Source organism: Notolabrus celidotus, chromosome 4 (assembly GCF_009762535.1).
Source record: "Notolabrus celidotus isolate fNotCel1 chromosome 4, fNotCel1.pri, whole genome shotgun sequence".
In the NCBI taxonomy this organism is placed as follows: Eukaryota; Metazoa; Chordata; class Actinopteri; order Labriformes; family Labridae; genus Notolabrus; species Notolabrus celidotus.
Genome location: NC_048275.1, coordinates 1182841 through 1196651, shown reverse-complemented (window position 1 = coordinate 1196651; position 13811 = coordinate 1182841). Strand labels below are relative to the sequence as shown.

General features: G+C 48.2%; 1 protein-coding gene across 1 annotated transcript in view; it reads left to right on the top strand.

Annotated features, from left to right (window-relative positions):
* tacc2 (transforming, acidic coiled-coil containing protein 2) overlaps positions 1-13811 on the top strand; it is a 45208-nt gene that overhangs the window by 17184 nt on the left and 14213 nt on the right. The window contains exons 3-9 of the mRNA XM_034682271.1: positions 4265-4371; positions 4796-6218; positions 10454-10511; positions 10608-10812; positions 11099-11148; positions 11232-11341; positions 13293-13446. Coding sequence (XP_034538162.1) covers positions 4265-4371; positions 4796-6218; positions 10454-10511; positions 10608-10812; positions 11099-11148; positions 11232-11341; positions 13293-13446 — 2107 coding nt within the window. The remainder of the gene's footprint in view (positions 1-4264; positions 4372-4795; positions 6219-10453; positions 10512-10607; positions 10813-11098; positions 11149-11231; positions 11342-13292; positions 13447-13811) is intronic.

Below are 13811 nucleotides of genomic sequence, written 5' to 3'. Positions count from 1 at the left end.
AACAGACAGACAATGACAGATCATTTCCTCCTGTCCTCTTTTAACAGTGAGGTGTAAAACTAAAGAATCTCTGCCCCTGAACATGAATAAATAAAGTATAATAAAATAAAAGAATCATAATAAACACAGGAGACACTTTCAAAAAAACACTTAAAAACACACAAGTCAGAAAAGAATCAGATAAAAGATCAGACAGAGAGCACATAAGAGTGAAGTGTTTCTTGAATTTCCTCCTTCCCTCTTTTAACAGTGAGGTGTGTAACTAAAGAATCTCTGCCCCTGAACATGAATATAAAGGCCGTATGAGCAGCATGCAGTTAGTCACTCCGTCTGACACCAGTTCTTTCAGGTGTTAGATTAATTGCATCTTGGTCCTACCTTGGGGCTGCCTGTCTGTCTGTCTGTGCCTGTCTGACCATCTGACTCTGATCCTGGTTCCCGGCGGTGACAGATCCAGATGGATCTCCAGTCAGACCCGTCTGATCCTGCTGGGACTCTCCGGTCCCTCGCTGAGATTACAGCTCTGGCTCCCTTCACCGCCATGTGCTGTCTGGTTTCTGCTTCACACAACCCTGAAAGAACCGGAGGAGGTTTAAAGGACTTAATATTAAAATAATGCACAGAGCAGGGAACACTTCAGACTGCTTTCACATCCTCAGGACTTGTTCAGTTTCCTTCATGGAGCACATTCAAGTCTGCAAAGATGTTACAGCGTGTCCTTCATCCCTGCTGTGATCTGACCCTGAGGCGAGGGAACATATTACTCCTGACATTAGAACAGCCTCCTCTATAAACTCTGGGGTTAATGTTTGTTGTATGGGCGATATAATCCGTATGGATCTGATTGGCTTAAGCCTCATGACTGTCATACTCCAGGCTTTGTTTGATCCATGTGCGTGTGACTGTGACTTAGCAGCCCTGCAGGGTGCAGGAGAGCTTCAGCTTTGCCCTGAGGTTGATCCCTTTAGATTGGCTGGATCAATAAGTTGCATAGACTTGGGGGGTGTTTATCCAACTGGGGGATCCTGGTCTAGTTCCTCTGGATGCTCCTGTATTCGTGCATGGAGGCATTCTGAGGTCTGTGCAAAATCTGTGTATTGCAATTTCTCCCTTTGGTTCTGATTTCACTGCAAGACATGAACTTGTTCCTTCTCCATGCACTTGAACATGTTTTTAGTTTTAGAAGGTATCAAAGAATATTCATGCCCAGCTTCAGGGTGTTTATGCAAACGTCCTGGGTTCGTCTTTACCTTCTTAAGCAGGCAGACGACACATGCTTGATCCTCTTTATCGTAATCAATTAACTTGCAGATGGTGACAAATCAAATCTTTGATCTGTTAAGTATCAGATGTGAAAAAAGCTCATCATAATCCCACAGATCCCTTAAAGCTGTCTTCAATTAACTTCTTTTTATGAACTGAAGCTGCAAAACTAAAAACTTCCTGCTGCAAAAAGACAGGAAGCAGCAAAATGTTGCATTCAGGAAGATGAGTCCAGAACATTTTGGACATTTTGGTTTTAAATAATCATCAGAATTATGAATCGTTTGTTGAAATATGAGTTCATCTGTGATCTCTTATGGAAGACCGTTGCAGCTTTAATCAAATGCATCAGAGATGTAAGTAATGAGCGAGCTTTATCTGGAAAGGTTTGTCCAGATCGTCTTTGTTGATACAGCAAAGATGTTCAGGTGCAGCAGAGGGAGGCAGAGGGAGGCAGGGAGGCAGGGAGGGAGAGAGACGAAGGAGAGAGAGAGAGAGAGAGAGAGAGAGAGAGAGTATACAGTATGCAGGAGAGGCGGTGGTCTTCTGCAGCCTGTCTCATTTAGATTGGGAGGCATCATTTCCTGGTTGGGAGGAGCAGGGACCGGCTGATGTGGCTACGGATGACAAAAGCAGCGGCGTGAGAGGACTGATGTTGTAGATCGGAGACGAAAAGAGAAGAGTAGAAGAGAGAAAGAGAGGAGAGGTGTGATCTGGTGGTTCGTCTACCTGTGCGTCAGGCAGCAGCAGCAGCAGCAGCATCATCGTGGTGCGGAGAGGTTCAGCCCACTGGCAGCCATGGCAGTGAGTGCGTGGCAGGCTCTGTCTCCACTGCAGTGGGCTCGCTGGGGCTGGGACACTCTGCTGGGAGGGGCAGAGGACGGGGACAGCCCCAGCTCGGATCCGGCTCTGGGGCTCCTCAGGAGCCTGTCCTGGGGCTCGAGGCATGATAACCTGATCAAGGCGTCCGGGGAGCCGGTCAGACAGAGGTGAGACGGGACGGGAGGCTGAGGCTACCGTCAGATAACACATGATGAATGGAGCATGAGGCTGAGAGTCAGGGGGTCTGAGAGTCAGGGGGTCTGAGAGTCAGGGGGTCTGTGAGCTGGCTTTGTGCATGTGTGTGTATTGAAAAAGAGGAATCAATACCTCTATTGCTCAGTTCTGCTTTGTGTTTGCAGCCTTTTGTCATATCTTTGTCGTCTCTCTGTGGCTGGTTTCAGATTTGGAGGTGCTCTGGTGTGTAAACGGGTGCTGCATACATGTGTGTGTGTGTGTGTGTGTGTGTGTGTGTGTGTGTGTGTGTGTGTGTGTGTGTGTGTGTGTGTGTGTGTGTGTGTGTGTGTGTGTGTGTGTGTGTTTTGAGGTTGGGTCATTCTGAGTCTCAGATGTGTGATTCTCTGTCACCTCACTGCAGATTCAGCGGTTTCATTTTGAGGCAATAAGGTCTGCAAGAAGTGAGCCGTAACACACACTAACCTGGGGCTGTGTTAAAGATACAGACTGATATCAATGACTCACATTAGAAGCTGGTTGTGAAACAGAAAGGACAGAGACATAGCTCAGGTGAGAGTCTTTAACAGCCTCAGGAAATCTAGACTCACAGGTCGAGATATGACGCCTAAAAAAAGACAAAAACTACAAAGAAAGCTGAAAAAATGATTCAGATCTGAAGTGATTTCTGTATCTAAATATATTTTATTCAGATCATTATTTGATCATCTTTTGAACATCATGATGGTTTTATTTTAATCATTGAATGCTCTAAAAATACCTCTGCTGTGCCTGAATCTGAGTCCTGGATCAAAAGGATCTCCAGGTTTTTAAAGGACGATGAGGGGCAGGAAGGATGAGACACACTGATTGATTTTTCTTAAACAGTTTTATTGAAGAGAATGAAATCAAATCATACATCCTGCCTTCAAACCACATTACACATTTAAAATCAAACATTAAGAGTGGATTATATAAAGACATTTACATTAGAAAGAGAAGAGAAAAAAGAAATAAAATAACATTCTGCCAACATATCATACCGTACAGTCCAAACAAGGAGAACCCAGCCGCCAGACCACTCCCCCCACAGGTTATATATCATGCATATTGCCATTATAATACGTTTTCACATACCAACCACAAGCAAATATAATACCTGATAACAAAAGGCAAAGCTAGCTAAGCTATACAGACATTAGAGACTCAATAATAAAAGGAAAAGGAGGATGCTTATTGATTAGCTCTCTGCAGGTTTGGCCATTTCATGTGGTTTTGTTGCCTCATCAGAAGTTGAGTCAGTTCTTCAGGTAAATACCTGAACACAGGAGACCACATGTCAGTGAAGTGCCTCTCATGACCCCTCAGAACCACACTGATCCTTCCATGAGGGGGGACCCTGAAGAACTCTTGATACCACAGAGTATCAGTTGGAGGTTTATCTTTAATCCAGTTTATCAAAATACATTTTCTAGCCACTGACAGCAGTCTGTCACAGTTTGAAATGTGCAATTGATGCAACTGATTTACTGATGAATAGGCTTGAGTCCCTCTTGATGCAGGTCTGGAAAATGCCACTCAGTTCTTTTGAAATTGCACCCCAGAATCTTTTGATCCGTTTGCACTGCCAAAAATAGTGATAGTAGGTCCCAATCTCTCTTCCACATTTATTGCACAGGGGCGAGGTCTGACGATCCATCTTCGAGTCTGATGCTGCCTTAACTTTGATCACCTTGCCTGTGTCTTGTTTCCTGCATTGTCTGGTAAATGTTCCTTCTATTGAAATAACTCCTGCACACTGCTGGATGTAGAGTTTGTGGTTATTCTTACAGGGAATCTATACCCACCATAAAAAAAAGACCCTTTGTGAAACGACATATCTGAGCTCATCCTCACATGACGTCAGGGTCCATAATCCAGACACAGCCGGAGCCGTTGAAGTCAAAGTGATATCATCCTGATTCAGAGCAGCTTTGACTGAATGTGTCCTTATCTGTGTTCCTCACAGGAGCTCAGACTCTGACGGAGCGTTTGAGACCCCCGAATCCACAACTCCAGTGAAGGCCGCGTCTCCCACAGAGCCTCCGATCCAGCAGCTTCTGTTGGACAGCAAAGGTATAGTAAGAGAATGGTTCCATGAGGTGTGCTTTGCTCCTGGACCGCAGCAGGGTCTTTTTTACAGCGTCACAAAGAAGCAGGTGTTAGAGAGAGCTGTTGCTCCATCTAGTGGAGGAAAGATGAAGTGCACAGCTGGGACAGAAAGATATCTAAGAGAGGGCTGGCCTATCAGCTCTGCCTCTCTCATGTGGTCATTTTTCATGGTCCCTCTGTGAGACCCTCAGTGAATTATTTAAAGCACATTCATCTCTATGATTGGATGTGTCAGGAGCCAGCTGCAGCTCTTCCCTCCCTGCAGGTTTCCTCCATCACACCTGCCTTTTCTTCCCAAACTGTTAAAATATGATAATCCTGATTTAATTCCTCCAGATTTCACATTCTAAGCAGCTGAATTAAACCTCTTAATGTTTTGTCTCTGCAGCTTTTGCAGAAGCAGACGTCTCCATCGATGATCCGGCCTCTGACTTGACCTCGACTGAGAGACTCTGCAGATCCCCGTCTGTGGTGTTCGACGAGGACCGGCCCATCGCAGCCAGCGGCGCCTACAAGTTTGATAGTTTGGCTTCAGATTTAGCCAGTTCCAGTCTCATCCGGTCCCAGAGCCTCCAGGGAGGAGAGCTCGAAGGTGCTGATCAGACCGAAGGATCAGCTGCAGGAGGTTTTCATCCACATCCTGAATCCTTCAGCGTGGGCACTGGGAGTGCACCGGGGACCCTCCACAGACCAAAGAAAGTCCGTCCTGGTTCTTTGAAGAAGAAACCTTTGCTCAGACAGAACTCCAACCCAGAGAGTCCAAGACCAGCTTCATCCAACAACACCCCTGAGATCAACAGGCGGGCAAAACCTCGGACCTCCAGTCCTCTTCAGGCTCCGGAGGAAACAGAGGGAGGATCTGCGACCCCGAGTCCAGGAGGAACCCTCAGAAAGACCAGGAAGAGCCGGGTGGTGACTCCTCCTCCTCTACCAGAGGAGACAAGTAATCCAATCCAAGAGAAGAGCCTTGCCACCCTCGCTTTGCCCCTGTGCCAGGAGGAGACTCCTCTCCCTGGTAGTCCACCAGGCGGAGACGAATCCCCCATCCCCCCTGGAGGCGCCTACAAATGGGATCCAGATAACTTTGAGAACATCGACCCGTTCAACACTGGAGGCAGTAAAATAGCAAATTCCCCTATTCTGGGCCGTAAAGGTCTGCCGTGTACCCCCCTTAAGGACTCTCTAGAAAGCCCCCCAGTCTGTGCCGTAGAGCCGAGCCTTCCAGCTCCTCTCAAAGAGCCGGTCACCGACCCAGAAGAGCAGCCCATCCTCCCCAAACGTCAGTCGGTAAGGCTGGAGTTTGACTACTCCGAGGAGGCCAGCGAGGCGCCACACCAGGCCTCTCCCCCACCCAAGAAAGTGGGCAAGAAGCCGGGTGCCAAGATGCCTCTGAGGAAACCAAAGCTGGGTCTGAAGAAGGCCCCTCCGGCTCAGACCGAGCAGCTGGACAACAACCCAGCAGAGTCTCACAACGGGAACGATGAAGAGATCCCCATCCACAAAGCCGCGTACAACTTTGAGCCCGACAAGTGGGACGACCCGAGCTTCAATCCATTCAACTCCAAGAAGAACATCTCCAACTCCCCCAAACTCTCCAGACCCGCTTACAAGTTTGACCCCAACACCTTTGACGACTCTATAGACCCGTTCATCTCCTCCAATAAGATGGCCAACTCCCCTCCGAAGGCGTCCGCCTCCTTCGATCTGTCGTCCAGTGACTTTGACAACGAGAACGAGAACGACAACATCGCAGAGCTGGAGGACCAGAACCAGAACAAACCTGCAAAGAAGAAGAAGACTCCCATCAAATCGTAAGTCCACAGCAGGTTTCTCATGAAGGAGTGTTTGTGTCTCTGTGGTTGAGGACTCTCTGAGGTCAGTCCATGTTTGTACCTGGTCCTCGTGTGTATTGCTGTTTGTCTGTCTCTCTGTCACCTGTGTCTGTGTGTTCCCATATATCACAGGAAGTCCAAGGGTGTGTCTTCTCTGTGTTGTCTGTTGTAAGTACAGGGACAACACAACCGTTCACCGCTTTAACCCTTAAATCACATCATGACACAGAATGTGGCCCCGCCCCCTATTAACAGACACCTCACACCCCTTACTCTCATGAATCAACCAATCATATTCATTTATTGAATCCAGTGTATTTTGATTAGGGGGACAAAACTTTTCAGACTTGATTTGAACTCTGGATTAATCCCAGAAACTGCAGTAACATCACGGTGCAACTATGATCTTTGTTATCTTAATAATCTTTGAAATGAATGCAAAGTATCAGCTGTTAGAGCCATTTAGTGCAAGAGAGCACAATGACTCTCAAACCAGTCCCTGCACCCTCTCCAGACAAACACTCTTGCTCTGCTTGTGAGCTACATTGTTTGCCGTCCAAGTCACAAACCATTCTGAATATATAATAATAATAATAATACATTTTATTTAGAAGCGCCTTTCAAAGCACTCAAGGTCACTTTACAAACACAATAAATAAAAACAACATGATGAAATAAATAAAAACAAGCAGAGTTACATCAAGTTAAAATGAGACAGTGCAATCAGACAAGGAATGAAGTTTGAAACAGGTGAGTTTGAAGTTTGGATTTGATGTTATGGATGTCCGGTGGGAGTGAGTTCCAGAGTTGGGGAGCAGAGTGACTGAAAGCTCTGCTCCCCATGGTGCTGAGACGGGCAGGGGGCACAGAGAGGTGGAGGGAGGAGGAAGACCTGAGGAAGTGAGAGGGGGTGACGATGTTGAGGAGATCAGATCAGGAGGATTTTGAAATTGAGTTTGACCGGGAGCCAGTGGAGCTGCTGGAGGACGGGGGTGATGTGGTGAAAGGAGGGGGTTCTGGTGATGATGTGGGCTGCAGAGTCCTGGACCAGTTGAAGTTTATGGAGGGATTTGTGAGAGACACCAAAGAGGAGTGAATTACAGGAGGTGACGAGGCTGTGGACCAGGATAGCAGTGGTGTGAGGGGTCAGAGAGGGGCGGAGACTGTTGATGTTGCAGAGATGGAAGTATGCAGGCCGGGTTATGTTATTGATGTGAGAGTGGAAGGAAAGTGAGCTGTTGAGGATCACACCCAGACTCTTTACCTGAGGGGAGGGGGTCACTGACACCCAGACTCTTTACCTGCGGGGGGGGGGACACTGACACCCAGACTCTTTACCTGAGGGAAGGGGGACACTGACACCCAGACTCTTTACCTGAGGGGAGGGGGACACTGACACCCAGACTCTTTACCTGAGGGGAGGGGGACACTGACACCCAGACTCTTTACCTGAGGGGAGGGGGTCACTGACACCCAGACTCTTTACCTGAGGGGAGGGGGACACTGACACCCAGACTCTTTACCTGAGGGGAGGGGGTCACTGACACCCAGACTCTTTACCTGAGGGGAGGGGGACACTGACACCCAGAGTCTTTACCTGAGGGAAGGGGGTCACTGACACCCAGACTCTTTACCTGAGGGGAGGGGGTCACTGACACCCAGACTCTTTACCTGAGGGGAGGGGGACACTGACACCCAGACTCTTTACCTGAGGGGAGGGGGACACTGACACCCAGACTCTTTACCTGAGGGGAGGGGGACACTGACACCCAGACTCTTTACCTGAGGGGAGGGGGACACTGACACCCAGACTCTTTACCTGAGGGGAGGGGGTCACTGACACCCAGACTCTTTACCTGAGGGAAGGGGGACACTGACACCCAGACTCTTTACCTGAGGGGAGGGGGATACTGACATCCAGACTCTTTACCTGAGGGGAGGGGGACACTGACACCCAGACTCTTTACCTGAGGGGAGGGGGTCACTGACACCCAGACTCTTTACCTGAGGGGAGGGGGACACTGACACCCAGACTCTTTACCTGAGGGAAGGGGGACACTGACACCCAGACTCTTTACCTGAGGGGAGGGGGACACTGACACCCAGACTCTTTACCTGAGGGAAGGGGGACACTGACACCCAGACTCTTTACCTGAGGGGAAGGGGACACTGACACCCAGACTCTTTACCTGAGGGGAGGGGGACACTGACACCCAGACTCTTTACCTGAGGGGAGGGGGACACTGACACCCAGACTCTTTACCTGAGGGGAGGGGGACACTGACACCCAGACTCTTTACCTGAGGGGAGGGGGTCACTGACACCCAGACTCTTTACCTGAGGGGAGGGGGACACTGACACCCAGACTCTTTACCTGAGGGGAGGGGGACACTGACACCCAGACTCTTAACCTGAGGGGAGGGGGACACTGACACCCAGACTCTTTACCTGAGAGGAGGGGGACACTGACACCCAGACTCTTTACCTGAGGGGAGGGGGACACTCACACCCTGACTCTTTACCTGAGGGGAGGGGGACACTGACACCCAGACTCTTTACCTGAGGGGAGGGGGACACTGACACCCAGACTCTTTACCTGAGGGGAGGGGGACACTGACACCCAGACTCTTTACCTGAGAGGAGGGGGACGCTGACACCCAGACTCTTTACCTGAGGGGAGGGGGTCACTGACACCCAGACTCTTTACCTGAGGGGAGGGGGACACTGTTGAACTGTCTATGGTGAGGGAGAAACTGTCGGCTTTGGATAGGGTGGATTTACTATGAGGAGGAGTTCTGTTTTATTGCTGTTGAGTTGAAGGAAGTTGGAGGTGAACCAGGATTTGATCTCAGAGAGGCAGAGGGTGAGGGAGGAGGGTGGGAGAGTGGAGTCGGGCTTACTGGAGATGTAGAGCTGGGTGTCATCCTTGAAGCAGTGGAAGTGGATGCCAAATTTGCGGAAGATATTGCCGAGTGGGAGAAGGTAGGTGATGAAGAGGAGGGGCCCCAGGACAGAACCCTGGGGCACACCTGAAGTGATGGGGGAGGGTTGAGAAGTGAAGGATTTGAGTTGGATGAACTGAGTGACTTGTTCAGATTTCAACTTGTAAAAATGACTTAGTTGTTGTTTGTAATGTCACGGCCTGCATGTTTGAGGGTTCAGCCCCAGACTAGTTTAACCCCTGATTGATAGAATAAGAGTTTCATAGTAACTAACTGACTAAATGTAAAGATCTATCCTTTTAGGTCATCATCACTGTAAAGTTTTACAGTAATTTTCCTTATAAATGCTGCAGAACAGTTAGAACAAACTCTTAGCAGACGTGCAAAATTTCACTCTTAACAGTGTGTGGCTGTTAGTGCTAATCAACAGGGCTCATTTATAGAACAAGGAGCAGATTTCACCTCAAATAAATGCAGAGCGGCTCATTTGAATGAATGCAAACATCACCAGCTAAGTGACGATGTTGTTGACTGATCGGTGACGGATGTGGGTGGATGCTGGAACAGTGGATTTGTCAATGTTGAGTAAGAAGTCCAGGCAGGTGGAAGGGATGGATTTTGGGCCTATGATAAGAATTTCTGATTTATTGCAATTGAGTGCACCAAGTGAGGAATCCCCACCATCAATTTATCCAACCTTAAGCTTCCTGTTATCAGACACACTTCTGCAACTTGAAGACTGGAGTATGCACAACTTTAAATCAACCTCATACAACATTAACATTCAGTTTTGAAGCTTCCTGAAAGGTGTTGCAGAAGCTTCCAAACGTCTGAAAGATCATGTTCCTCTAATGAAAAGTGAGGAAATCAAAAATCCTTTCCATCAAGATCCAAACAAACCTTCTGCATTCCCTCCACCTTCACTCCAGCATACAGCTCCGTCTAGTCGTGCCATGATCGTCGAGTTGTGTGAAATTAAAAAAGGTCATAACACTTCAGTCATCCACCGACACGCTGGACTTTGCAGCGACTAACTAAAGATTTAATCCTCTTTCAAACATTCCAGTGTTTCATTCATTTCAGCCTCACATAGAGCGCAGTAAGTAGTCCTGTTAGAGATATAACACAGCTCTGTAAATGATGATTACATGATTGTAGAGGGAGAACTAACCAGCAGATATTAAGATGTAGGTAAAAGATACCTGTGATAGTCAGTGAAGGCAGGAACAGACTCTGGATCTTGATGGCTGATTCTTTCTCTCTGTTTTTCAGTAATACTTTCAGGGTGAAGAGGTCGCCAAAGAAATCTCCTCTGTCAGAAGTCTGCCTGGTTTGTTGTTTCCTCATTATTCCTCTAAATCTCTCTCTTTTGTCTGCCTTTCTTTGACAGTCCTTTCTCTAACTCCAGCCTCTTTTGTGCCCGCAGGAACCTCCGCCCACCGATGAGCCGTCCTCCCTCCACACGCAGGACGACCACGCCACAGACGAGGAGAAGCTGGCGTCCTCCACGGGTCACAAGTGGAACCTGCACGACATGGAGGCGGACTTGAACTCCGACCAGCAGGACTTCCCTCAGCCCAGCGACCTCACGGCCTTCGTGAACGAGAGCGGTCTTCCTCATCAGGCCCCAGGTGAGGCTCAGCCGCTCTGTTTTGAGATCAAAGCACGCCACAGACGGGGCGCCGTGCCAAGCTAACTCAAAGCTGATGTTTGGGCGCTTTGTCATGAAGAGCAAACGGCTGTTTCATGCTTACTCAACAATGAGTTTGGCCCTGTTGGCCCAGTTCTCTGCTGACCTTTGACCTCGTGTGTAGAGAAAGGAAAGGATAGCTCTGACTCAAACTCTGACCCCCTCCATCTGAGCTGAAATGTCTCCTCACTTCTTCTTCTGCATCTTTCTTTCTCTTCCTCTGGCAGCACAAGATTATGAAATCGAGTACATGGAGAAGATCGGCTCCTCGTCACCTGTGAGTGTTTCTGTGTTTATCACTGCTCATGATGTTTCTCTGTAACATTATGTTTCTGATTATTAACCCTTTGTGTCTTACAGCCGCTGTCTGTGAAGAAGCCCTCTCTGTACCTGAACCTGGACTCGGTCTCTGACAGCTTAACGAAGAACGCTAATGAACATGGATCTCAGCCCAGCTCTCCGTGCACAGGGTACGACTCACTCTGTGATATGGACACATGCTGTTACTGCATCTAGTCTTTAAATCTGCCGTCCTTTAACTGGATTACATTTCTCTGTAACGAGTATTGTTGCTTACTAATCAGACAGTTATCTCATTACTTGTGTTACTTTAAGTTCTCTGACCTTCCATGAGAGCTCTGTGACTTTGGCTCCAGTTAAAGAAGGAGGAGAGCAAAAACAGCAAACATTATCTAAAACCTCTTTCCAAACAGAGCCGGTCTAGACCGGACTCTATGTTCTATTATCAACAAAGACCCAACATCAAGACCGGATCAGATCCAGTCCCATCTTCCAGACAGGACTCAGTCTGATCTCATCTTAATCCACCATGAGCAGAGCACTTTGCAGCATTTAGCAAGTTACAGTGGCAAGGACAAACTTCCTTTAACAGGCAGAAACCTCCAGCAGGACCAGACTCATGTTAGACACACATCTGCTGAGACCGTGTTGGAGAGAGGGATAGAGGGAGATGAAGAGAGAGAGAGAGATGATAGTGGGGAGACGGATAGTAGTAGTTGTAGCAGCTGGAGTCTGGCACATCCACAGCAGCAGAGATTCAAAGGAACCCACGAGACAAGGGAGCTCAGGGACTCCAGAAAACACCCAACAAGCCGACCTGCAGCCTTAGACCCTCGGGTGGGAACCTTCTGAGTGTTCCAAAGTCTAGGCTTCAATCTAAAGGAGACCAAGTCCTAGACTTTGGAACAACCTGCTCGCAGAATCTCTGATCTCATCTTAATCCACCATGAACAGAGCACTTTGCAGCATTTAGCAAGTTCAGTCAGACAACTCACATTTACTTCAGATAAAGTTTATTGCAGCATACAGTATTGTGTTTGGAGTATGGGCTCCGAACATCATTACTCTTGTAGATTATTTAAATGCAGACATTTAGGAGGTGGATGCCGGGGAGGAGGTGGGTACGAAGTTTGCACCCAGCACTGAGCAGGACAGCAGGAGCACTTACAAAGCAGAGGCAGAGACAGGGAGACCTGCAGTTTAAATAGACCGCCAAATGAGAGGATGTTGAGATCAGCACAGCTCAAGTGTTCTATCTGAACTAGCTTGCAGGCGGCGCTTCCATTTACAGTGGCAAGGACAAACTTCCTTTAACAGGCAGAAACCTCCAGCAGGACCAGACTCATGTTAGACACACATCTGCTGAGACCGTGTTGGAGAGAGGGATAGAGGGAGATGAAGAGAGAGAGAGATGATAGTGGGGAGACGGATAGTAGTAGTTGTAGCAGCTGGAGTCTGGCACGTCCACAGCAGCAGAGATCCAGAGGAATGTGCACATTAATTTGAATTTGTTGCACGAAAGGACGAGAATGCATCTGTAGATTGTAAACGGCGCCTTGGCTGGAAAGTTGTCATTAAAGATAAGGTGGTGGGTCCTGAGTCTGGACCAGCTGAGAACCACTTCTTTAAGTCATGGTTAACTAGATTTTTCAGGTGTCAGTGCTTCTTTTGATGGGATCAAGACATATAAGATGATTTATTGGAGTGTCTGTTAGATCGTATCACACATGAACTGCAGTCCGTTTTATTGTACTGTTCATGTCAGAGTCTGTATGGCTGGGAGCGGCCGAGACTACAGAGCACCACCAGAGTTCAGCAGTCTTATGGCCTCAGGAAAGAAGCTGTTCCTCATTCTGGTGGTTCTGCTTTTGATGCTCTGTTTCCTACACTATTAAAAATGTTTATACTTTGTGCAATTTCAACTGTTATTTCTAGTATTCCTGCAAATTGAGTCATAGATATTCAGGTTGCATCAGGCATGCAGATCATCTGTTCCAGCAGCAGTTCTCATCATTATCACTCTCATCAATCATATACAGTTCATTACATACCTCTCCCTCTCTCCCTCTCTCCCTCTCTCCCTCTCTCCCTCTCTCTCTCTCTTTCTTTAACTCTGTGCAGGAGCTTTGAGGAGATGGAGGCTCAGATTACGGCGGGTATGAAGACACCCGTGCTGAGTCCACGTCCCGGTCCTGAAGGTTCTGCTTGTGATAAAGGCAGGAAGAGAGAGATCGAGGCCCTCAGCCGGACACAGAGCATAGAGAGGGATGAGCAGGTGAGCCTCGTGAGGATGATTATGTGTTGTAGGATGAATCAGTCATTTCTGTGTTGTCACCATCATGCAGGAGAACCTGTCAGTTTTTATTTTGTAACATTTACATCGTACCATTGTAATCCATGACCCGGCTCTGCAGGGTGAGCCCCATCAGTCACACTGGTTCTCATTAAAGCCTTGTCACTGCTCACACATAGCCAGCCAGCAACACTATGTTCCAGATTCAGCTCGGTGACTCAGCTCCCTCTGCTGCCACTCAAACACTCAGCGCTTGCTTTGCCTTGCTGACCCTCACCCCCCCTCCCTCCCTCCCTCCCTCCCTCCTCCCTGCCCTCTGCCTAATCCTCCCGGTGCCCCCCCTGTAG